The 25,286-nt window shown below is 46.4% G+C and overlaps 1 protein-coding gene across 1 annotated transcript; it reads left to right on the top strand.

Annotated features, from left to right (window-relative positions):
* The first annotated feature begins 170 nt into the window (after positions 1-170).
* On the top strand, positions 171-22,084 carry adamts15a (ADAM metallopeptidase with thrombospondin type 1 motif, 15a). The gene is made up of 8 exons (XM_048983066.1): positions 171-1,118; positions 9,360-9,492; positions 10,790-10,957; positions 17,494-17,777; positions 18,025-18,202; positions 18,412-18,587; positions 19,933-20,108; positions 20,576-22,084. Exons 1-8 carry the CDS (start codon positions 171-173, stop codon positions 21,339-21,341), a joined length of 2,829 nt encoding a protein of 942 aa, XP_048839023.1. The 3' UTR covers positions 21,342-22,084.
* Positions 22,085-25,286: the final 3,202 nt, after the last annotated feature.

Genomic DNA, 25,286 nt, shown 5'->3' with positions numbered 1-25,286 from the left:
TGTGCTGAGAGGACGCGCAGCGGAAATTGGAAGGCGACAGTGCCTTGGATTATTTGATAGGGCTTTAATAAAATTTATTATCATAGCCGATATCAGACTTTTTCCAGATTGTTCATTTCTTCCATTCATTATTATTGTTATTGCACAAAATAACCTACTTAACCGTAGCCATGTCCATGTTTATTTGGACAATAGGGATTATTTTAAATCTCTTATTCATGTTCATCAGAATAAGCCATTCCATGGAAAGTGATTTTTGTTTTCCAGATCGCCTGGACCAGCAAACTGCGGAACACAATTTTGTCCGCCCAGAAGAGGACATTCAGCGGCAGCACGCTGTTTTTCGAATTCAAGCATTCAAGGAGGATTTCGTACTCAATTTATTTCCAGATTCCAACTTTCTTGCACCTACCTTTTCTGTGCAAACCGCCGCAGCAAATCCAGACCTGAGTCGCTGCTTTTACTCCGGTGATGTCAACTCAGACAAGGATTCCTATGCTGCCTTGAGCCTGTGCAACGGTCTGCAAGGCGCATTTGGTTACAAAGGGTGGGAATATTTCATCAGTCCCGCGCGCAATGATTCGGCATCTGGAAACAGCGGCGCCGCAGAGAGAGCGCACGTGCTGCGACGCCGGAGGAATCCTAACCTGAGCGCCAATGTGACTTCCAGGTGTGGTGTGGACTCCGGTCAGCACCACGACATTCTGCAGTCCTTGGAAAGGTACAAACACATGAAAGGGATCAATAAAGGGAATATGACTGAATCTTCTTTAAAAGGCTTGGGTAGGTCCAAGAGGTTTGCATCGGTGCCTCGATACGTCGAGACCCTTATTGTTGCAGATGAATCCATGGCTAAATTCCACGGCGACGACCTTAAGCATTACCTTCTGACCCTCATGTCAGTCGCCGCAAGGCTTTACAAGCACCCAAGCATTCTCAACTCCATCAACATTGTGGTTGTCAAGTTTATGGTGATTACCGAAGCTGACAGGGGACTCAAAGTTTCCGGAAATGCCGCGCTGACTTTGCGCAATTTCTGCACGTGGCAGAAGAAGTTCAACAAAAACAACGACAAACATGCTGAATACTGGGATACCGCTATTCTCTTCACTAAACAGGTAAGAACGGATTTGGGGTAGGATTATGTGATGCATCCATTTAAAGCACCTGTATATATGATAGATTAAATTTTAAATTATAGTTACCGCGACCCTATACTTCATAAGCGGGTGACATGGATGAATGAATGACACGGGGTTCTATCATTTTGCAGCTAGAGCAAGTATGCAATGTAAACAGTTACTTAACAAATGTCAGAATTACTGTAAAAAGTTGCTGTTAAGGATTTTTTGTGAATTTTTGATCTCGGTTCACGCCCCTAATCGCATTGATTGCGGACTGGACGAACCCTTGGGAGAAATATAATCACGCTGAAGGCTGTTTTCTATGCACAGCACAGTTACATAGATGTCCTTATCTAAGTTCCCTTCGCTCTGTTACCGTGCCGTCGTTTACAGTGTCTGGCCAAGCCCCGCCTTCGCCTCTCCCAGCGCGTCCCTCATTGGCGCACGAGTCACCACAAGCAATCGACATCCTGTCCAATTTTACATCTTACGCCAGCTCGTTTCGCTTTTTTTTTTTTTTTAATGAAATGATGCATTGACTGGTAATCCATAGGTCTTCCAACCACTTACTATAAGCAAAGTCTGGAAGGAATAGACTACAGCCTAGATTTCAGGCAGCTTAAGGGACAAGACATTGGTACACTCACGAGAGGATGCTCGTATAGGGCAGGGCACGTATACGCACAGTCAAATGCTACAAAGAATTTCGAGATGCAAGTTAACATTAATGCACGTGTTTGGGCAGTGGGAGAAAACTCATATGATGTAAGAAAAATGCACAAACTCCACACACATTCGACAGGGGCTGAATTCGAACCCTTAGCCCTCTCGGTGTGAGGCAACAATGCAAACCCATTTCCCCCACTGACCAAAGATGACCTGCGGAATATTAAAGGGAATGACTGTTCAGCAATTTACAGTTTTATTGCTATAAAATTTTCCAAGTAACTAATCGTCGTGCAAGTATCTCATGCAGATGATGGCAACTATGTGAATTTGACTTCTTAGTTTTGAATGTTTATAATTGTTTTGAAGGGCATAATGTCTTTTTTTCATCATTCATTTGAATGCTGGATGTGTTTTATCAATGTTTCAACAGCATAAAGCAATTCATTCAGCCTAATTCTTTCTTGCCTTGCGTTTTGTGAGTGAGCTGAAAATGTACTTCCAGTAAAGTTTTATGAGTTAGGGAGATGACAGCTTTAAACACATGCTCCCTGCAAGAACCACACAAAAATGTCTGCTCCTATAATTAATGTCAAAGTCAGACAATCATTTTTATATTAATGCTTCTCTTGCTGAATCACCTGGTTTCTACTCTATAAAACATCATCACACAATATGACAGGGTTAAAATTAGCCCACCTGTAATGACTATTCTAACCATTCTTACCAGGCCACTAAAACACTAGCCCACTAGCTAGTTTAGCAATTAAGGATGAAGGCTCTTAACTTGGAAAATTGCTGCTATGAATGCGAGGCTGCTGACCTTGATGCTGTTGAACCCTTGAATAAGACAAAATCCACAAAGGACCCATCTATAGTGACAATAAGTTGCTGTTGATGTCAGTGTTTGGAAAAGCAGCTGAATGTGAAGCTGACTGTGTGAAATCCCGGGAGAGCGGTGTTGTGCAGGGCTGAATCTGTCCAATGGCGTGCAGAGTTTAGCGATCGTGGTGCAGATCCCGAGCTGGTAGCTTATGCAGTGCAGTTGTGTTAAATTCCCCACTAACACACTACATACAACACGGCAGAGATACTCTGGAACTTTTTACGGGTTTCTGGAGTTGAACATTACTGACCCCCCCCCCCCCCCCACCACATGTAAACTGTTATACCTGCTGCTCCTGGACCCCTGCCCACCTCCCTGGCGACACCACACACACACTTATCCACTGGCCATTTCCCTGGAAGATTTCAGAGACGTACCGCCAAGTTAATTAAGGTCAAGCGGCGCGGGCTTCTGACAGATGGAAGCCGAAACGCGTGATCTGCACACCTGATACGCGCGTGGAGAGCGTACATGCGGGTGAGTAGGCGCGCGGAACGCCTGCGTTCGCAGCACGGAGGTTTTTCCCCTTAGCTCATTTCCGTGGCTCCTGCCATGGGTTTGCGTCATGGGAATCTGGGAGAGCTCCCTCATCCGCAACATCGCCGGACCACCTGTCTCAATGCAGCATCTTAGAGAATTCCGTTTTGGGCTAAAGCTTTTGGAAAAAAAAAAAAATGGAAAAAATTCAGCAGAGAGCTGGTCAGACAAATCGGCCCCTTCTGCGTTACGCTGTGATGAGATTTTTTCTGGTACAATGGGACAGTGTTTTTTTTTGCAGCATGCCAGTGCAGCATGCCAGTGCAGCATGCCAGTGCAGCATGCCACTTTTGAAAAGACTGGCATTGGCATTTGTCAACATAAAGTTTATTGAGTTTGTTCTCTTTAATTTAGACTTCTCTATTTTTATTAAGATCATGCACATCCTAGAGTGCAGGTCAGGGATTTAATGGGAAGTATCCATTTCTTTGTGACGTCACCACTCCCAGCTGTGAAAGGCTGGCCCTCCCCACCCCCACAGCCCACACCCCCACGTTGCAGGGAGTCTGTTTCCCATTAAGCTTCACTGAGCTGTAATGGGAGAAGTCCCAGCGTAGCGAGAGAAGGCCCGGGGATTTGGCCCACCTGCTAGCTCATAGAAGCAACATTGCGAGACATTTCCAACCTGGCTCGCTATGGCCGAGGATGCTTGGCGGCCATCTTGGATGACCTCCGAGGACCAGGGGGCGGTTTCACGAGCTCAGGGATGCAGGGACACACCCGCTAACTTATAACAATATGGTATGAAACCATGAACCCCATGGCACTACAATTGCAAAACAGTATATTACAGCATTTACACATTGACTAGACAATATAATTCACATACTACATTCAGACATTTGCAGTTTCTAGAGCATATTTTGGTACATGGATAACTGGGGATAACTGGGCCCTGAAAAAGGGAAAGCTCCTCATTTTGTGGCAGCGTTTTCCAGTCCAGTCCTTCGGGACCTACAGTCGGTGCATGTTTTTGCTCCCTCCCAGCTCCCTACCAGGAGGGAGCGAAAATATGAACTGTCTGTGGGTCCCTGAGGACCTGATTGGGAAACAGTGGTTATGGTTGTTAGCCTGCGGTTCTGGTTCACCTGAGCCTCCCTCCCAGGTTGAGCGGGCATCCGCTGGGAGAGGATTTTGCGGTTGACGAAATGTCACGCTACTTTACTTTTCCCATTTTTGGAGGTCCCAACACAACAGAAGAGACCCTCACACTGCTACTCATTCCAGAAATGGCAAGTCAGTACATCCTTTCTAACTCACAGTTTGCACTGTAGTTAGGCACATGGCCATAAGTCTGTCCTGTGTTTATTGTTCCACCTTCTGCAAATAAGAAGAGCAGGACATCGATTAAGGCAGGGCTGCCGACTTTAGTCAGCTGGCTGGCCAGAGATTTTCAATTTCAGACTAGTCTGCACACGCATTAAAATGTATGTAACCTTTTTTTTACCTTGTAAACAGTCTGTAGGGTTTGCAGACTACCTCAATGTTTTTGATGTAGTTAATTTTAGGTTTATAATGGAATAACATAGATTTGCAGTAAGATTTCTTGTGTGAGCGTGAGAGCCTGAAAGAGTGAATGTCAGGGTGTTGGCAACCCTGATTAAAGTCTCAGATAGTTTAGAGGAACTTCTGTGTCATGTTAGTTACTGCAAGACCGTGAGTTGTCTTTTGCTGTTAAATACATTCCTTTAATTTTGCACTCTCAGGATGTTAGGAAACATTAAAAACCTCAGAGCCAAACACTCCTCAATACCGCATATCGTTTGCAGTACTGATTTTACAGTGGATTATGGCAGGATCGGGCTCCTCCGTCGTTAGCATTGGCCTTCGGCGTCATCTTGCTTAAAGCCGCTGGATCATTTTTAATACTTGTCCTGGTAGATGTTCTGGACGCGGCGTGTAAGGAGACGCTACGCAGATGTGATGCTAAAGAGATACAGCTGTCTGGTGAATACTATGAAGACGTCTTCCTAGAATTTGCAGAATCTTCTGTGCCGCATCATTGAATTTATTAGGTACATTTGGGGGAATTTTGAGGTAGAAATTGTTTCCATAAAGTTGTTAAGGTCTCCCATCAATGACACAATGGGCACCTCTCAGACTGTCCTCCTGCCATTTTTTTCCATAAGAATGCGTCTTATAAAGCTGATGGGGGAGAAAAATATCTTCAACTTGCTATGATTTGGAAAACAAAATGGTTACATTTTACTTAAAGCAGTCATGTATAATGCATTAACGATACATTCATAATACATTATGATGCATTCATAAAGTATTATAAATACAGCTACAACTATTTGTAAAAAGGCATAACACTTTATAGCCATGTTTATTACGTATTATGAATGCTTTATGAAGCTCTCATCTATAATGCACTATAGATACCTTCATAAGCATGCTTATACTGATCTTTATAATGTATTTTGAAGGTATCTATAGTGCATTATAGATGAGAGCTTCACAGATCATTCATGATGCATAATAAACATGGCTATAGTGTGTTATGCCGTTTCATAAATATTTATAGCTGTGTTTCTAATACTTTATGAATGCATTATAATGCATTATGATGGTATCTATAATGCATTATGATGACTGCTTTAAGTAAAGCATTACAAAACACATGCACATACACAAGTCACTATAAGACCCCTAACCAGATTCATTCACAATTGTATTGATTTACACATTTTAAATGGACTTTATGGCTCCCGGCAGTCCCAAGAGGCTCCCATGAGAGTGCTGAAAAAATCCCAAGTTATGATGGACGTACCGCATGCCAGCACTAGGCTCCGACAGGGTACTGTCAGTCCCCACTTACGGTGAGACAGGGAGTCAGCCAGAAGGTAAACATTCGAGTCAGGCCTGAGTGTTACTGCTGACAGAAAGGGGCCATAAAATTTGGAAGGTAAACCCTGGAGGGAAAAGGCTTCAGTCACCAAATACTGCATCTCAGATATTATGGGGACTGATCAGTCTAGCACTGAGTCAATTTAAGCAGATTTATCTAATATTCCAATATGGTTTTTGTTGGTAAGTGGCAGTGGTGATGAAGGACGTGTCAAAGTTAAGCAGGACTGTGGTTTGTCACTGATATAATTCTGCATTCTGCACGGGCCTTAAGAATAGAAGCTATTAAGACATTTTTTTAACAGCCAGCTTTTGTGACATTAAACAAATCCCCGAAGATGTCAGGAGGAGAAGAGTGGCTGCTCCGTTAGTGCGCCACCACGTTGAAAAGGACGTGGACAATAAGCAGAACCCACTTACGGGAATTCAGCTACCCAGAATCCCGTCCTTCTCTCTGATCGCTGATGGGGGTGTCAGTTGTTTGAGTGTCTGTGTGCCAGTTTACCAGAATTGACTTGAGATTTTTCCATTTATTCTAATGTTAAGCAGACTACTTTTTGTTCAGATAAATGTATTTAATAAATAACTTGACGTGCATTAAGTTTGTCCCGAATGAGTATTCGTGTTTGCTCAGTACACTGTTGGTTTAATATACTGCAAAAAATGGCATTTTTCATTTTGCATTTCAAATTTAAGACAAACTGTTTCTGTTTTGAGATGAGACGACCCAAAGCTAGCAAAGTCATCTGCCAGTGCAGCAAGAAAATCGTACTTGGCAAGATTTCCTAAAATAAGACAAAATGCTTAAATGCAAGCAAATTAATCTTATTCATAAGATGTGTTATTAATCAGTTTATTAACGAGAATCCTGTCTAAAAATAAGAGAATTCTGCATGCTTAGATTTAAATTTTTTGCAGTGCATAATTTTCTGTCTGCAATCCAACTGAAAACACAGCTTGCAGAAATAGTTTTATAAACAATGAGATTGCCTTGAAAATTTTAATTTCTTTTTTTACTCATGGGATTGGACAGTCAAGTGTCTGTCTGTGATGTAATGAATACCCATTTATATGGTTGCTTGAACTAACTATCATTTGGCTCACGGGTAGGGGGACCACAGCTGTGGCATGGCTCGGGATTGGCTCTCGCCTCCAGCTTAGTGGGAACACTTTTCCCTCGGGAAGCATGCAAATGGAACAATTTGGACCATAAAAACCCAAGAAGCGTAATGAAAATCTCATGTTTGTACTGCCGGGTGCCAATTAGGTCAATCCTCCATGAAGAGTTATATAAACTGATGATTAAGAGGTTTGGAAGGACTGGAAGGAGAACAGGCAATGTGTAATGAAACCATAGCTTGCTGGGGAAATCAGAGTTGCCCACGGCAACGTTTATACTTTCAAATGTGATAGCTGTGGTAGTACTTTCTGGGTTTTTGATTACAGTGCTGTTGGTATAACTGTAAGAGCCTATTGGGGATTCTTTTTGCCACAGATTTTGTAGCATAGTGACCTACAGAGGTGATGTTTCCCAAAATGTTATTGCCTTTTCATCTATGGCATCGTTTAAATGGCAAACCATGGCAGTATTTAAATACAGCTTGTTTGCTTGAGTCAGTGACAGTTTGCTTATGAATACTGAATATACCCTTTCATGGCAATACGACAAGAAAAACATTGAAAAGTGAAAATGAGTTTGAAAAACGGTGATGGATTACAATTCTAAACATTTTTCAAGTTAACATTTCCTCAGATGAGCTTAGCTTAAGTAACTTCACACCAAGCTGCACTTAGTGTCCATGCGGATGATGACACTGGAAGAAATAACAGCTAAATATTTCCAGATCTCTTGGATGGCTCCAGTGTCATTCGGTGAGCCGTCATCTTCAGGGAGGAAAGACAGAGCCGTCAGGAATGAAGCTTGGGGTTTGCCAAAGGCTGACATCATCCACAGGGGTGTCCATCAGCTATTTGTTCTGTTCTTCATAGCAATCGGTATGGGTGTCAGCGTGGGGGGGGGGGCATTTGTGATGCACCTGCTTGTGCACAATGGATGCTATTTGTGTAAACAGGGGCCCCGAGGACTGGGGACTCACTAGGGTCGACTGGGACGAAGCCAAGGCAATAAACATGTTAATAACCGATAAACAAAAGTGACACTGATCCTCCATTCACCCTCTCTTCTGCACATGTGCGCACATCTGGATCGGGCTCATGAAGAGTGTGCTGTGGCATGTAAGCAATTACTTTAGATGGCCGTATGGTTTTAATTGGGACGGGTGTTTTTGAAAACGAGATAAAAGCCGCAATTTGGGTGGGATGTAAATCATACATGATATATAAGTTTAATACTCTACGTTTGTATACATGTGCACGTGTGTATGTAGTTTTGTTACCTGTCAGATAGGGTTAGACCGCATCATGGCTGCCGAGGTTGTCTGCAGTTATTGTGTAAATGGCTATTTGCCTAAGCAGACCCTTTGCTTGCAGTGTCATACTAAGGAGGTCGCAAACGGCAGTTTAATGCTCATGTAAGCAGCTAGGCTAAAAATGGGCCTCTCCTTCCCGCGTAGGCAGGCCGTTAGGTTTCGCATCCACTCCTGTCTGAGAGATCCCAGCGTCAGCATGAACAGGCTGTGATAGATTAGAGGGTCTGACACGAGGGTGGAAGAGAAAACCGCGATCAGGCGACGATGCGTCTCAGACGGGCTCCGCCGAGAACGGATGCGAAATCAGCGGCGCTTAGACCAACAAAACGCAGATACAGATCTCTGTAATTGTACGAGAGGCTGTGCGAAGCGAGCGGACCACTGGTTTCTCTGGAGCGCCCTTAGGTTAATACTCTTAATACCACCGAAATACGTTTGGTAAATACTGGGAGTAATCAAGGGCGAAAACAAGGCAGACGGAGTCCTGATAGAAGTGCTGTGCTTTAGAATAGGGTTTCCCAAACGAATGATTTCTGAGGAGAGGTTCACCTCATGCAAAACTTTCATGGGGGGTGGGAGCATAGCCAGATCGATTGGCGATTTAATCATTTGAACCGTTTCTTTCTCAGATACCACAAGAAGGTGCTAATGTGTGGAGTTGTAAAAAGCTGAATATAAATATAACCAACTCCTCCATGAAGCCCCCAGCACTCCGTGGTCTTGGGGTTGGGAAGTCCTACTTAAGAGCTGTTAAATATGGACGTAAGGAGGTTCCTGACAGACAGGTGTGATGGTACCTAAAGCTCAGCAGGTCTCCCCCCCTTCCTTCCCCAAACCTGCTGATTCCCCCTGTCTCTCGGTGACCAGGACCTTTGCGGCGCCTCGACCTGCGACACCCTGGGCATGGCGGACGTGGGCACCATGTGCGACCCCAAGAGGAGCTGCTCAGTTATCGAGGATGACGGCCTCCCTTCAGCCTTCACCACCGCGCACGAGCTCGGTCAGTCCGCCGGGGCTGCCCCGTCTGCCCGAACGTGTTCAGTGTCATGGTCCATAGCAATCTGGTGCTACCTGAAATGTGCTTTATTCACGACGTCATTTGAAATGATGCTTCAGTTGCCGTTTGCACAAGTACGAGAACAGGTACGTAGAAATGTGCTAGTTTCCACATATCTCATCTTGCTTTCCAGACATACACATACATATAGAGGTGAGAGCTGAAGCTTGGAGTCAACATAGGGTCCATCATTTATTCAGCTCCCCTAGTGTTTTTCGGGGGGTAAGGATCTTGTTCAACAACCCAAAGGGATACAGCTACTCTGCTGAAGACAGGAGTTGAACAGGTCTCTCTCTCAACACAGGTACAGAGGCCTAACCCTGTCACCACACGCCTCATCAAATGCATGGACACTTAGGATTTTATTAACGCTAAGAACACTCTGCAAGGTCACTGAAATTAAAAAATGATTCACAAGGTCTCTTGCGACCTCCACAGAGAGTCTTCTCTATGATCTGCTGCTCTGTGACTTGACGTCTGTCACAGCAGTGAAGGATTCTTCATAAGGGTCTAATGCAAGCCTTTGTGGCCACTACCGATCATCTCTCGGACCAAACCTGTGCTACACTTTCTACTGTGTGATTTACCGGTAGTTTATTTAAACTGTGTCAAGGAAACTCGATCCAACAACAAGCCCCAGGGTATTAAGTTGGAAAAACAGCTGATATCTCCTGTCACAGTCATTTACCGAGCTTTTCTCTGCCGGGATCGGAAACTGTGTTTTTGCCTCTCTTTCCGTATCACTCCTCGTTAATCTTGTTAAACAAAATTGGACTTTGCTGACACTCTGCTGAAGCCTCAGTCCTCAGCTACCATGAGATCCTTTTGAAGTCTAGGTTGGCACTATCAGGGCTCGGTGGCAGTGAGTGTCGAGTAAATCATCTGTGGAGGACCACGATGGAGAATTTTGATCGAGAACAGATGGGAGAAACATTTACAGATGTGTGAGAATCACACAGAGTAGAACCGGCCTGGAATGGCTTCAGCAGAACCATACTCTTGTTCTTAAGATATGGCACATTCAATGGATGAGTTCTGTACATGGATTTTATCTTTTGTTGTAGGACCGGGACTTGTGATGTGTCCGACCTTGCCTACTTCTGTAAACATCCATAGAAGTTAACCTAAAAGTGCAATTGAAAGATTGCTTTAATTATAGTTTGTACGTTTAGCAGTTAGCAGTTGGGCAATTGTGCAAATTGCACACTTTTACCGGCGCCTCACATGCGATCCCACACAGGGCACGTCTTCAACATGCCGCATGACAACGTCAAGGCCTGCGAAGAGGTGTTTGGCAAGCTGAGCGATAACCACATGATGTCTCCCACGCTGATCCAGATCGACCGCACCAGCCCCTGGTCTGCCTGCAGTGCGGCCATCATCACTGACTACCTGGACAGTGGTCATGGTAAGCTGGCTCCCATGTTGAGTCATTTCTCCTCCCTGGATCCTCCTCTGGTATTGCTGTCGGCTGCTTTTGCATTCCCCCATTGAATAAAATTAGTCCTTAAGTTTTTTCCCTTTGCCAGATCAGCTAATATGAAGGAATAGTAATCCTCACATAAACTGTAAGATGGTGCATGTGTGGCAAAAGCCAACTGGTTCTTTAATGGCTTTTCCCGTCCAGTTCATGAGTTTGGCATGAGTGCTTGAGTTTCCTGTTTTTCTCGAGGACTGGCTTTATATTTCACAATAAAAACAAACGACACATGACTGACATGGGTGGAAGAGAACAAATATGATTTTCCAAGCCCATCCATCCATCCATCCATATTCCAAACCACTTATCCAGTACAGAGTTCCAGCAAACCTGGAGCTTATCCCAGGCAACATACGGAATGGGGAACCCCCCGGTTGGGATGCCAGACCCCCGCATTTTCTTTTCCTGAGAACACAATTTTTATGTTGTGCTCCAGGTCTAGCTACAGCAATCCCAGCAGTGACCCTGTACCATTGTCTCCAAGCCTCAGATGATGTCAGGTCCAAGACGGTTGACCTTTACTTTCCCATCTGTCTGGAATTATAAGGGCTGGTAGACAAGAAACGGTTAGTTTGGCACCTGGCTATGTGCCACACAGAGTGTACAGAATATTTCTGTTAGTGCTTTTTTCATGAAATGTGCCTGCAGGAACAGGAGAGATCAACAGCGGAGGTTGCTGTTAAGCGGAGTTTCAGTTGTATTTTTCTCCTGGGATTTTTAGTAAGAACATACAGACACATAGAGAACATTTGTTGCAGTCTAACCCTCTGGTTTGTTAATGCTAAGATCATGTGTTGCATTTCTATCAGTGCTGTAGAGGGCACACAGTTTTCTCTGATTTTCTGAGGAATCTTGAACCCCCGTAACCAAAGCAACAGGACTCTTTGAGCTTAGCCAGAAGGAAAATTTCTCTCAGAAGAGATTTTTTGAGAAAACATTAATGCAAACAGCGCAATTATTTTTAATTCCCCAAATCTAATAATTAACCGCATATCGAAGGACGTAAATTCCAGATTTTTCTAACAGCCAAAGAAAACAATGAACGCTGAACAGCTCTGCTTTAACAAATCATAAGACCTCCACAGTGCCTTTACTGTGCTCCTATGTGCATGTATTCAAAAGCGGCACCACTTTTGGAAACTGAACTCTTCCCTTTCTAGTAGTTTAAGCTGATCTCCAGGGAGGTTCCCTTTGTGAGGGATCAACATTAAAATAGTCTTCTGGCTCAGCCTTATCTATCTGAACCAGGATTTTGTGTTGTTTCATATCATATCCCTTGTAAGCTGTCTTTGCACAACACCAAAGACATGTAGTTCTGTCCTTGTATGGTGTGGTGTTTCCCCTCGCGGACTTTTTGCATGAGAGTTCCACATAGAATTTTATTGTATGTTTTTACAATGACAATATAGGTGTCATATTTCTTATGATGGTCAATGACCATGAATGGGCAACTAAGGCTAAATAGCATTAACATTATGTGTGGTACTGGAACCCTTAGCAACAAAGGTGCTTTTTTTTAAATATTTTGGGGGTCGAGGACTAGCAATGGCTTCACATGGTCATATGAAGCGATGGATAGTTTGGGTTCAGAAATGAAAAATCCAGACCAAGGTTCTGATTCAACCCACTAGTTGAGTACTCTGCGACTCTGAGTCTTTATACTCAACTGGTTGGTTGAAACAAAATCTTGGTCTGGATTTTTCATTTCTGAACCCGAGCTATCCACCACTGGCACTGGGTACTACTCTGCAGTGCTTGTCTTGTAAAGCTTATACACTATTTACATCCTACCTCCTGTTGCCTTCAGATATGGTCCTTCAATGCTCCCATCTCTCCTTTGCTCCTCAAACGCAATTTTATATGGATTTGACATCCGTTTGCAACTGGTGGTTGTGCCTTTATGAAGTGAGAAGCCTGCTGTTCCCTGTCGAAAGTGGATTCCCAGTAGGCATCCATTATAGTTTTACTGTTAGGGGGAAAATTGGCCACATAAACAGTCCAGTGGCAGTACATTGCTCGGGGTAACATTTAAAATTCTCATTGCAATGTAAATACTGTGAACCAATATTTACAGCATGTTTCCATCTGCATGATTATCGTCAGCCTCCATACCCCCACCACTGTTTCTCTTCTGCGTGCTTTTCTATGGAGTGAACGAATTTGGTTTCAGGTTCCAAAAGCTTTCGCCATTTTAAGGTTTTTGATGATAATTCCCTGTGATGATTGTTTAGCCTTGATTGCTATGCCTTTTTAATTTTCTTTCAACTCGTTCTGTTGTGTTGTATTTGCCATGAAATAGACATTTTTGAATCTTTGCTCACAGACATATATATATATATATATGTCACGATCGGGTACGGGTGAAGCGGCGATCGTGCAGGCAAGCAGGAAGCAGGAAGCAGGAATACGGGGCAAACGGGAGTTTAATACGAGGACAGGGACCGGGAAACAGCTCACGCTTACGAACATCAATGACAGACCCAGCAAACTGGGGAGACCAGGACTTAAATACACAAGACTGATGAAAAGCAAACGGACACAGCTGGGTACAATCCGGGAAACACACGTGGGTAATCAGGGGGCGTGGCACACACGAGGAGCGGACGAGCCGGGCATGACAGAACCCCCCCCCAAAGGCGCGCTACTCCGGGCGCGCCAAGGAAGGGGGCGACGGACGGGACGAGGCAAGACAGGACCTGAAAAACAAGAACAGAATCAACGCAGGACCGGGAACAAGACAGAGGCACAAAACACAGCCAGGGACAAGACAAAGGACAAAACCCGACAGAGGGCCGGGAAAGCAGACAGACAGACAAGAAAGGGCGAAGCAGAGGGCACAGGCGGGACACAAGGGCCAGGAGTGAACGGAGGGAACACAGGAGGACGAGGAGCAGAGACGGGAGGAACGAAGCGAGGGGGAGCAAAAAACGAAGGGGCAGAGACAGGCGGGACAAAGGCAGGGGCGTAGGGAGACAAGGAGGAGGAACAAAGGGGAGCCCGAGGGAGACCCAGCGGGCGACGGGCGGCAGCCGGAGGGGCCGCAGGCGGCCGGGAGGCCGGAGCCGGAGGGGACCGAGAAGGGGCAGAGGAGACAGGGCGAGGGACCCGCGGAGGGGCCAGGGAGGGAGCAGGAGGGAGCACCGGGGAAGGGGACGAGGGAGCAGGAAGGGGCCAGGGCGAAGGCCCGGAGGAGGGGGGAGCCGCAGCAGGCGGCGACGTCCGGGGAAGGGCCGGAGGTAAGGGCCCCGCAGGCGACCGAGGAGCCGCCGTCGGGGAACCCCCAGGCGACCGACCAGGACCCGGAGAGGGGAGCGAGGCAGGGCGACGAGGCACCGGAGAGGGACCCGCAGGCGACAACCGACCCGGAGGGCCAGGACCCGCAGGCGCCAACCGAGCCCCAGCGCAGGCGAGGCAGGGCGAGCCAGGGGGCAGGGCGGGCGGGACCCCAGCCCTGCGTCTGTGTCCCCTCCCTTTACGGGACACAGACATGACCCCAGGTCGGGGTCGAGTTCGCCGGGGTGAGAGAGACAAAGTCACTGGAGGAGAAGGGACAGGAGCTGGAGCTGCTGCAGGCGGAGGGGGCGCCTCGGGAGCTGCTGCAGGCGGAGGGGGCGCCTCGGGAGCTGCTGCAGGCGGAGGGGGCGCCTCGGGAGCGCGGTCAGGGACTGGAGCGCGGTCAGGGACTGGAACGCGGTCAGCCGGCCCGGGAGCCGCTGGAGCGCGGTCAGGACTTGGAGCGCGGTCAGGGGGCGCCTGCCCTGGAGCTGCAGGTGGCTGCAGTGGGGGCGCCTGCCCTGGAGCTGCAGGTGGCTGCAGTGGGGGCGCCTGCCCTGGAGCTGCAGGTGGCTGCAGTGGGGGCGCCTGCCCTGGAGCTGCAGGTGGCTGCAGTGGGGGCGCCTGCCCTGGAGCTGCAGCAGGCGGCGGCGGCAGCGAAGGCGGCTGCGCAGGCGGCGGCGGCTGCACGGGAGCGGGGTCCGGCGGCAATGGCGGCTGCACGGGAGCGGGGTCCGCCGGCAATGGCGGCTGCACGGGAGCGGGGTCCGCCGGCAATGGCGGCTGCACGGGAGCGGGGTCCGCCGGCAATGGCGGCTGCACGGGAGCGGGGTCCGCCGGCAATGGCGGCTGCACGGGAGCGGGAACTGCAGCCCTCTGGAGCAGTAGGAGCTGCCGCACGTCCTCTGCCATACTCTCCAGCTCCTCTGGGTCGGAAGCGGGAGTAAACGCCGCAAAGCTCCTCTGGAGTCGCTCCGCTAGCCCCGCTACCTCCGGACTTACTGGAGGGACCAGTTCCCCCCAGATCCTCCAGAACAACCCCTGGAGGGCAAAGAACTGGGAGGCGCAGTTCACCGGCTTCCCTAAGTGAGGCGCGGGTAGCGCCTCCGGGGTGGTTACTGCAGGGGGAGAGAGCTGTGTGTCCGTGGGCGTTGACGGAGGGAGCTCCTCGGGACAGGCAATCGCCGGTCTCCTCCTTCTCCGGCGCCCAGCGGCGGCGAGAGGTGGTGCGATGTCCTGAAAAACAGGCGGTGAAAGGATCGGCTCCGGCTCCGGGTAAGGGTAGAGGAAGGGCTCCTCGTCCTCATCCTCACTGGAGAGCCAGTACTTCCACACGGGATCGGGGTAGTGTGTGGTCAGCTTCCGGGCTGGAGGTAGAGCGGGTACTTCCCTCTCATTCTCCTCCGAAGCGATCCATAGCCGGGAGAGCGAACAGGCTCCCAGGCGGATCGTCTCCTCCGGTCCTCTCCTTCTCCGGGGGCCTTTCCTTTTGTGGTCTGTCATTCTGTCACGATCGGGTACGGGTGAAGCGGCGATCGTGCAGGCAAGCAGGAAGCAGGAAGCAGGAATACGGGGCAAACGGGAGTTTAATACGAGGACAGGGACCGGGAAACAGCTCACGCTTACGAACATCAATGACAGACAAAGCAAACTGGGGAGACCAGGACTTAAATACACAAGACTGATAAAAAGCAAACGGACACAGCTGGGTACAATCCGGGAAACACACGTGGGTAATCAGGGGGCGTGGCACACACGAGGAGCGGACGAGCCGGGCATGACATATATATATATTTTTTTTTAATTTTATTTATTTTTTTTAAATGTGGCTCCTAAGATCCCCATTCCACCATGACCTGAATGAACCTACATCATACACAATGCTAACAAAGCTGTCACAGGCTGGCATTTATTCTATTGGTTGAATGATTTACTGTGGTTAGTGCCAGTAGGAGATCAGTTTGAATAAATGAATGAATGAATGAATGAATGAAAGTTACATTTATGTTGTGCTTTTCTAGACAGTCAAAGTGCTTCACCACTTCAACCACCACCACTGTGTGGCAATTCTGCGCCAGTACGCTCACCACACATTAGCCAAGGTGGTGAAGGGGCAGGAGAGAATTCACCAATCAGATAAAGGGGATGAATAGGAGGCCAGATCTGATAGGGCCACAGTGGGTAATTTTAGGCAGGACATCTGGGTACCACCCCATCTCTTATGAAAGATGGCCAGGGATCTTTTATGACCTCAGGGATTCAGGACTCCGGTTTTACATCTCATCCAAATGACAGCAACATTCTGTCACTGTACTGGGGCACTGGGATCCACACAGACCACAGGATGGGCTAACCTGCGGGCCACACCAACACCTCTTTCAGCAGCTTAGCGGCTTCTCAGAAGCTCTCAGGACTAATTAGATTTAAATTAATTTTACCATAATTCCAGTTCGAGTTCCAGTAAATGTGTGTTAAGGAGCCGCCCATGGGTAACAGCTGAATCACCCTTTTTGAAACTGAGCACTTACCACCCCAAGGCCCTTGGCCCTCAACCCTCAGCCCCCGGCCCACTCATGCTCCACATACTGACCTACGGGCTCTCATGCTCTGGAAAATATTTGTGTGGTTCAGCTTAGCATGAAATATGGTTCGCGTTAGTGGCTAAATCTGGAGACAGGCAGGGGCACAGATAATTTGATTTAATTAGGCCATCTCAGGCATAAATGCTACCCTGAATTATCTGCACACATACCTGTGGTCTCATTTATTATGAGAACCACAGTCTTGAAATTAGAGGCGAATAAACACTCTTGTAGGCATGTAAATGAAGTGATGCTTTGAAGTCATTTTTGACAGTATGCAGTCTGTCCACAACATGTGTAATGTATGTGGAAGCTCATAGGAGTTTTACTTGGACAAAAAATGTTCTGAGGGCAGAGGGAAAAATAATTGGGTCAGAGAAATAACCAATCAGATTTTAGAGGAGGTGGGTCAAAGAAACTAGAGGAGGTGGGACCAAGACGTCTGATTGGTTTATTCCACCTCTTCTGGTTGCTTGGACCCACCTACAATCTGATTGTTTATCTCTCTGAACCAGTTATTTTTTGTTCTGCCCTCAGAACATTTCTGTGTAAGTAAGACCTCCATGAGGTATGTGGACTGTATATATGAGAGTGCTGATGTCGTTACAGGTGACTGCCTGCTGGATCAGCCCCAGAGTGTTTTGGTCCTGCCCGACGTTCTCCCAGGAATCACCTACAGCCTTAGCCGACAGTGTGAGCTGGCCTTCGGGAGTGGTTCCAAGCCTTGCCCATACATGCAGTCCTGTGCAAAGCTGTGGTGCACGGGCAAGGCCCGGGGCCAGCTGGTCTGTCAAACACGCCACTTCCCCTGGGCCGATGGCACCAGCTGTGGGGACAGACATCTGTGCTACCAGGGCGTCTGTATGGACAAGGATAACATCACCAGGATCAAGGTACACAGTCCGGATTCTATTTGACTCCTTCCTTCATAGCTGTGCCTTCCTCAACCTAGCAGATACATTTTTGTCCCTGAGCAGAGGAGTCGGGGTGTGTAAATGTATTCAGTTTTTACAATATGAATCTTAAAATCTCAGTGACTCAGGTTTTTTTTTTGCACCATGCTGGTAGTTTCAGTGGGTAGGATTTTGGTACCTGCAGCCCAAGATAGATAGACCTGGATTGGATGTGTTCTTCTCCTAGGTGGATGGCCGATGGGGCAAGTGGGGAGTGTTTGGCCCATGCACTCGCACATGCGGGGGTGGCGTGCAGCTGTCCAAACGGGAGTGCAATAATCCTGTGCCAGCCAATGGCGGGAAGTATTGCCAGGGCATCCGCATCCGGTACCGCTCCTGCAACCTGGAATCCTGTCCAGACACAGGTATGGTTCATGGCCAAAAAAGAAACCTCCTCTCATAGGCTTTACTGAGATGTCACAGGGATTGCTTTGATTGCTGATGCGGGTGAGTACATTCTTAGTGACTAGAACTTAGGCATCTCCTTCAGTGAAATCTGCTACATGGTCATACATCCTCGAATAACCAGCAAGCTTGGTGCTGACGACCACATGCATAATCATCTCATCAACAGGTAAAAGCTTCCGTGAGGAACAGTGTGAGGCCTTCAACGGCGTCAGCCTCAACACCAACCGCCTTACCCCATCTGTGGTGTGGGTCCCCAAATTCTCTGGAGTTTCCCCCAAAGATCAATGCAAGCTTATCTGCAGAGCCAACGGCACAGGCTACTTCTATGTCCTTGCTCCCAAAGTGAGCACCTTCTCATGCTCTTCTTTTTTCCATTTATTTCTGTAGCAGGCAATTAGATGCCGCCGCGATCCAACAATGCACGTGGATGGCAGTGAAAGTTCCACTGTGAAATTAAAATAGCAATTCACTCTTCAGTAAGATTAATTCGTAAATATCAGTGAAGTTCTTGGAATAGCGGCAAATATCGATGAAGTTAACTTTAACAAATAAGCAAACCGAATCAAATTAATGAATTAACTTTTTAGTCAGCACCACAAAACTGCTAGGAAGGTATATAATTACACTGATCTGCATGCCACTAACAAACAATAAAGCAATAGAAAGAATAAAAAAAGAAAAGAAAATCTGCTGGAGCACCATTGATACCGAAAAGCACGCTACTACATCGGTACTGCCCTTTTTTTCCCATGAAGAAAGAGTGAGGCCAGCTGGAGGAAAAGCTTATCGCTGCGAGATAGGGGAGTGTGCAGTGAGACAGAACAGGTGTGGCCATCATGTTGGGCTTGGGCCTGAGAAAAGGGTGGGGGCGTGGAAACAGAGGAGCATGAAATCTTCTCACACAGCTGCAGGGTGTCAGGGTGCACTGTTTACTTGGCCGGCACGGGAACATCCTGCTGAAGCCACGCACCCCACACCCAGCCAACACCGAACTCCGAGTATCAGATGTTTGCTGCAAATCCAAAACTTCCAAAAGCACTCTAATTTGAACGATTGAGAAATTTCTAACTGAATAAAAGTGGCTATGGTTGAAAAACCTTCACAAGTAGACTTCGCATATGATGTTTTCCTGGTACTTACAGCTATTTTTTGTCACCGTGCCGGCAGCATTTTTGACATATGCAAATTAAGAGGGTGATGGCAGTTTGTGGGTGTATGAGGGCAATCACTTACGTTTTGGCTGGAATACTTGTCCAGTCTTTTGACAAATTCTAAAGATAGCAGCTGAAGAAAAACAGCTCGGAGAAGTAGGGGTGAAGAAACAGTGCCATGTCTGGCTTCGACATCACACCTCCGTGAAGGCCAGAGGTCCTTCATGGACTCATATTTCTCAGCCAGCAGCTTGATGACACCTTCCATATAGATGGTGACCAGCCCACTTTGTGGCTAATCGCTGTCAGTTCAGATAGTCAACTGTAGAGTGAGGGTTTCCATCTGTGTGGTTTCAGGAAATAGCCAGAGGTCTCACCACCAACTAGTGCCCTTTTATATATTAGCAGTAAAATGACATGGATGATTGTTTTCCATTGATTTAGGGTAATTATGTTAAATTCAGGTACTTTAACCATTCGGTCACCTAGTACTTCTAACAATCTCATGCACTCTGGTTCTCTCCCCTGTCTTGCAGGTAGTGGATGGGACGCCCTGTTCCCCTGATTCCTCCTCCGTCTGTGTCCAGGGAAAGTGCATGAAAGCAGGTTGTGATGGCAAGCTCAGCTCCAAGAAGAAGTTTGACAAGTGTGGTTTGTGCGGGGGCGACAACCGTGGCTGCAAAAAGATCTCTGGGCTCTTCACCAAACCCATGTAAGAGACCCTTCTTCCTGGCTTTCAAGGATGGAACAGGAAGCAGAGACCCCCTTGTATGGCAGGATTGCCCAAAATTCAAGGATGTCTCCCTATGAATGTAGTGTTTAAATCCACATGTGGTGGATGAATTTAGTTTTAAACCAGTTTAAAGTTTATTAACTTTATTTAATATGTTTAAGTTAATTTTTAAACAGTTTCAGTAGCCAGGTACTGTACATGGACAAATTTGTTGTGGCAGTTGTGCTTGTGGCAAGATTCATGGCAAAAAGCTATGTAGGCTACATTTTTAAATACTGTGTCTGCGTTAAAATTGCATTTTGATCAAAATGTCCTTCAGAATTTACCATGGTATCGATGGTATTGTCCTTTGCCAGTAGGGATAAAACCTAAATACCTATGGTCAGGCTATTAAATGCTCTTTGCTCTGCTGAATCTTTCTAACATGCCCCTATTTTGGTTCTCAGACATGGCTACAACTTTGTGGTAATGCTTCCCATTGGCGCCGCCAACATTGACATTCGGCAACGCGGCTACAAGGGCCTGGTCAATGACGACAACTACCTGGCGGTGAAGGACAGCCAGGGGCAGTACCTGCTGAATGGGAACTACGTGGTGTCGGCCGTGGAGCGGGACATCCTGGTGCGTGGCAGCCTGCTACGGTACAGTGGCACGGGCATGGTGGCGGAGACGCTGCAGGCTGTCAAGCCCTTGAAGGAGGCACTAACCGTGGAGGTGCTCTCCGTGGGTAAGATGACACCACCACGCATCCGCTACTCCTACTACCTGGCCAAGGAGAGCAAGGAGGAGAGGACCTTGAAAAAGGAGGGCAGGAGCAAAGCCGAGAACAGCGTGCTGGTCGACAGCAATAAGGTGGAGCTGAAGAAGCCAACATACGTGCAGAACAAGTGGATGGCGGCGGGCTGGGACGAGTGCTCGGTGACGTGTGGCAGTGGGCTGCAGAAGAGGATGGTGCAGTGTCTGGACCCCGAGGGTCACTCCGCCACCGACTGTGACTCTGCCTTGAGGCCTAGTGCCCTGAGGTTCTGTGGTGACCCCTGTCCTGACTGGGATGTCGGGGAATGGTCTCCGTGCTCCAAGACCTGTGGCAAAGGCTTCAAGAGGAGGGTGCTGCGTTGCATCACCATGGCGGGGGGTCTGCGGGCACGGGACCAGTGTGCCGGCAAGCGGAAGCCGCAGGAGCTGGACTTCTGTACGTTGCGGCCTTGCTAAGTTCTCACACCCCCATCTTCCTCTAAACAGGGACAATTTTTTTTTTCCTACGTATTGGACAAAGAAAGGGATGACTATCATTTAACAGTCTAGAACCATGCTTGTCCTCTTGACGGACAACTAATGAGAGGAACAGCGAAAAGCAAAAGAGGAATAGTGATCACATACTCTGCGGGCCACTGATTTCATATACAGAGCTGGAGTTCAGCCCAGACATCTACCTCCATTCAAAAAAATCACACTCAAACACACGTCATATACCGAGTGTGAACATGCGTGCCAATGCGACTGTATGCCGTTTACCTACTTAATGACGTCCAGATATCAAATTCAAAAATATTAATTAAAGGTCTTTGATGGTCTCAAAAACATCAGGTAGTACTGAAAGCTGCTGGTAATTTTCTTCAGATTAAATGAATAAAGAAGTACCTACACTGGCAGAATTAAGATTTTAAGAGATCATTACATCGATGCCTTTAGATATCTGCAGAGATGTATCGTTTCATTTTGAGTTGCCATATATGGTTATGCAAGGATGTTGGGCCAAAGCATTACATCACAGCATTCTTGAAGAGTCCTTGAAGATGTGAATATCAAGTTATGTTTATGTGGGTTCCAGATAATTCAGCTGAATCAGTCAAGGACCGCTAAAATTGAGAATGGATTAACTAGGAAGCCTTAAGCGCTTTCTTTTTTAAAATCCTACATTCAATAAAACCCAAATAGAGGATTTTGCTAACGCATTCCTGTGGTTTCACAGACTCTTATTAGCCTGAACTCATTAATGGTAAGTGCACCCGTCAAGACAGTTAAAATAACATTTGGCAGAAAGTGCCCCATTTATGTTTGCACATCTGGCCTGGCTCCAAGCACCATAGTGTGGCACGGATTTGCCCTGTCACTTCGCTCTGGCTGACTTTCCTTTTGACAGCGTGTTTGTGTGCCAAGAGGCCAGTCTGTATTGAGTGGAGTCAGCAACCGAGGGACTGGCGTGAATCCAAGCTGAAGTGAATTTCTGCACTAAACCGTCATTCAGCAAGAAAGGAGTACCTGCTGACCTAATGAGAGTCAAACAGAACTCCTAGATTTTGAATAAGCATCGTAGAAAGCAATGGGGTCCCTCCATACATATTGGCTTACGCTTAGATGTGACACTGAACAGTAGCTGTCCATCAGGCGGGTTGGTTCCCTCTAATTGGCCTTTGGCAGAGAACTCTGGTCATATTGATTCTTTGAGGTTGTTAATCTTGCCTTCTTGTAAGCTGCAGATGAATAAATCAGAACAAATGTTTTACTGCATTTCAGTAAAAGGCATTATGAGGTATCATCTCAAATCTTATATCTGTGCTTATCAGAGGTGGATAGTAAAGATTCAGAAAGTAATAATCCAGACCAAGATTTTGTTTCAACCCTGCAGCTGAGCATAAAGAGTCACAGTTACAGAGAACTCAACTGGTTGGTTGAAACAAAATCTTGGTCTGGAGTTTTTTTTCTCGTGGATTGGAACTATGCACTTCTGGTACTTAACATATTAAGCAAGCTTTCTGACGAGGCATTTGGTGCTCAGTGTCAACATGAGCAATGTGACGTCTTTCATAAGGGTCAGCTGTCATGTCATCTACTTTGGGAGGACGGTGATTTTTTTAATCTGGTGTGAGCGACACACTCTTCCGTCACGCACAGTGACTGATCTGTGCGATGTGTCTCTGCTTGTGATGACAGTCTATGGATCACACCAGCTAGCGAATGTCATAAGTGCGGGTCGAAAAGCAGGTGATGCGTCGTAAAAAAAAGGCCGTAAGAAAGAAGCATCGGATCTGAATAGAAAATTAATCTTTCAGAGGCTGAAATGGTAGCACTTTACTTGAACCTGTCTTCTATGATGCGTTATAGATACCTTCAAAATGCATTATTAAGGTCCATATAAGAATTAATACAGCATTACAGCATCTTTTATTGACAGTCATATGGCTTTACTATAATACTTCATAAGCTCCAATGAAGCTCTCATCTATAATGCATTATAGATATCGTCATAATGCATTATAATGGACGGTAGAAGCATTAAGCATGCTTTGAACTGCGTTATAAAAGTATCTATAGTACATAATAAATGTGAGCTTTATAAAACATTCATAATGCATAATAAAAATGACTATAATGTGTTATGCCTTCTTATAAATACTCATTTTTATAATGCGTTATATAATGCATGTATGCACGTCACGAACGTGTTCATAGATTCTTATAGACATGGCATTAACAGAAAGTGCTACCAGTAAAACTCCAATTGGCCCAACATGTGAAGCATGTAAATGTATTTTGGAAAACCGGGAGTTAAATTATTATTAGTATTTTGGTTTACCGGGAGTGCAGTGGTCCTGGCCGTAACTAGGTTATGTCCCCCTCACTGGTCTGAACACGCTCCTCTCCCAAACTCAGCAGTACAGCTGTCACTATCGTGCTCTGTCTGGTACAGTTGCCATTAATAATAAGTTATTGTGATTAAATATATAATGTGGCAAAAAAGGCATGGTTTTTCATATTGCTGTACATGTATCACCCAGCTGGACTCTCAGTTTCTCAACTGTGTGTGTCGATCTGTTTTATATCTAGTTTATGAAAACTTTGTAACCCACTACGTATTGTTTATTATTTTATTATTGTTGTTATTATGTTTGCTTTGGTTCGGAGGGACCACATCTTCCATCTAAAAGATGGTTCCTGTATTATTTGGAATGTTTTCTTTTGCACATTGTACAGCAAAAGAAATAAATGTCTTACCTCGGCTGTGTCGTATGCTGTGTATACATCCATTCAGCTGTGTACCAATAAATAATGTAAATACCAATACCATCCCCTCTGTCATGGTTTCTGTTTTCTCGCAGCCTCAGCTATGCCACATATGGAGTCGTTTAGAAATAATACCTTCAAAGCACTGTAGACTTTGCTTGTCAGTGTTTGCCCTGCAATGCGCCTGACCAGTGTTCAGAAGTAGACGTGGTTTATTTTTTGATAGTCTGCTTGCTTTGATTGTCAGCGGGGGGAGGGGGGGGGGCTCCTCTGTACATTCCAGCCAGCTAGTCCTAACTGCTGGGAAATTTACTGATGATTACCACAGACATCGCGGGAACATCAGCGCCGCATATGAAGTGCACATGGCCTATTTTCATAGCCCAGGGTTCGTATTAAGAAAACTCCTGCTATTAGACTAAATCAGGGCAAAAGTTTTACTGCTTTTCAGTAAAAGGCATACAACAGTAATGATGTTGCTCTGTCAACATAATAAAGCCACCCGCCCTCCCCCATCCAAAGAAAATTACTCTTTATTCCCTTACGCTTTGTCAGTGGTACAATCGTGAGACCTCACCACACACAGAAAATTCCGGAAAGGGGCAGTCTGCGCATGGATAGAAAACAGATCATGCTTTTTAATTCTTAAAGTGCATTTTTGGTACCTTACTATCTCTTCCAATTCTCTCTTTTTTTGTGCCTGGACAGGCTGCAACACTGGGAGGGAAAAGTCTGGAAGTAGCAGACTTAACCGAAGGCGCGTAGATACAGCCATGTATGGAAGTGTGACTGGTATATGCAAGGTTTGCCAGAAGAAAGAATAAAAGCCTTTCAAGGGCTGAAACAAACTGGGAGATTACATCAGCCACAAGGCATTGTTATCCCAGTTTCCTCACAAGTCAACCTGTTTTGTTCTAGCTGGGCTATTAAAGGAATACCTTGTATTATTTTTTTTTTTGCAGAAATTAATCAGGAGAACATAGTGCAATACCGCAAATGATTCATGAAGTGATTCATCTGATTAAAAGCAAAGGATGTGAGGAAGTCTTGTAAAGAGGAATTAAGGCCAGGCAGAATCTTTTAGCGTGCTTTGTTGTCAATAACGAAGTTGCTGCAGGTTTTCTTCCTGCGGATGAAACCAGTCTATCATGT

Source organism: Brienomyrus brachyistius, chromosome 18, assembly GCF_023856365.1.
Source record: "Brienomyrus brachyistius isolate T26 chromosome 18, BBRACH_0.4, whole genome shotgun sequence".
Taxonomy (NCBI): Eukaryota; Metazoa; Chordata; class Actinopteri; order Osteoglossiformes; family Mormyridae; genus Brienomyrus; species Brienomyrus brachyistius.
The sequence above is the reverse complement of the archived record's forward strand: the minus strand, read 5'-3'. Positions and strand labels throughout refer to the sequence as shown.

Excerpts from the sequence above, each read along its gene's own strand:
- adamts15a (XM_048983066.1), top strand. The coding sequence starts at position 171 with ATGTCCATGTTTATTTGGACAATAGGGATTATTTTAAATCTCTTATTC. Across the intron at positions 1,119-9,359 it reads CTATTCTCTTCACTAAACAG|GACCTTTGCGGCGCCTCGAC; the intron begins GTAAGAACGGAT and ends CTCGGTGACCAG. Across the intron at positions 10,958-17,493 it reads CTACCTGGACAGTGGTCATG|GTGACTGCCTGCTGGATCAG; the intron begins GTAAGCTGGCTC and ends ATGTCGTTACAG.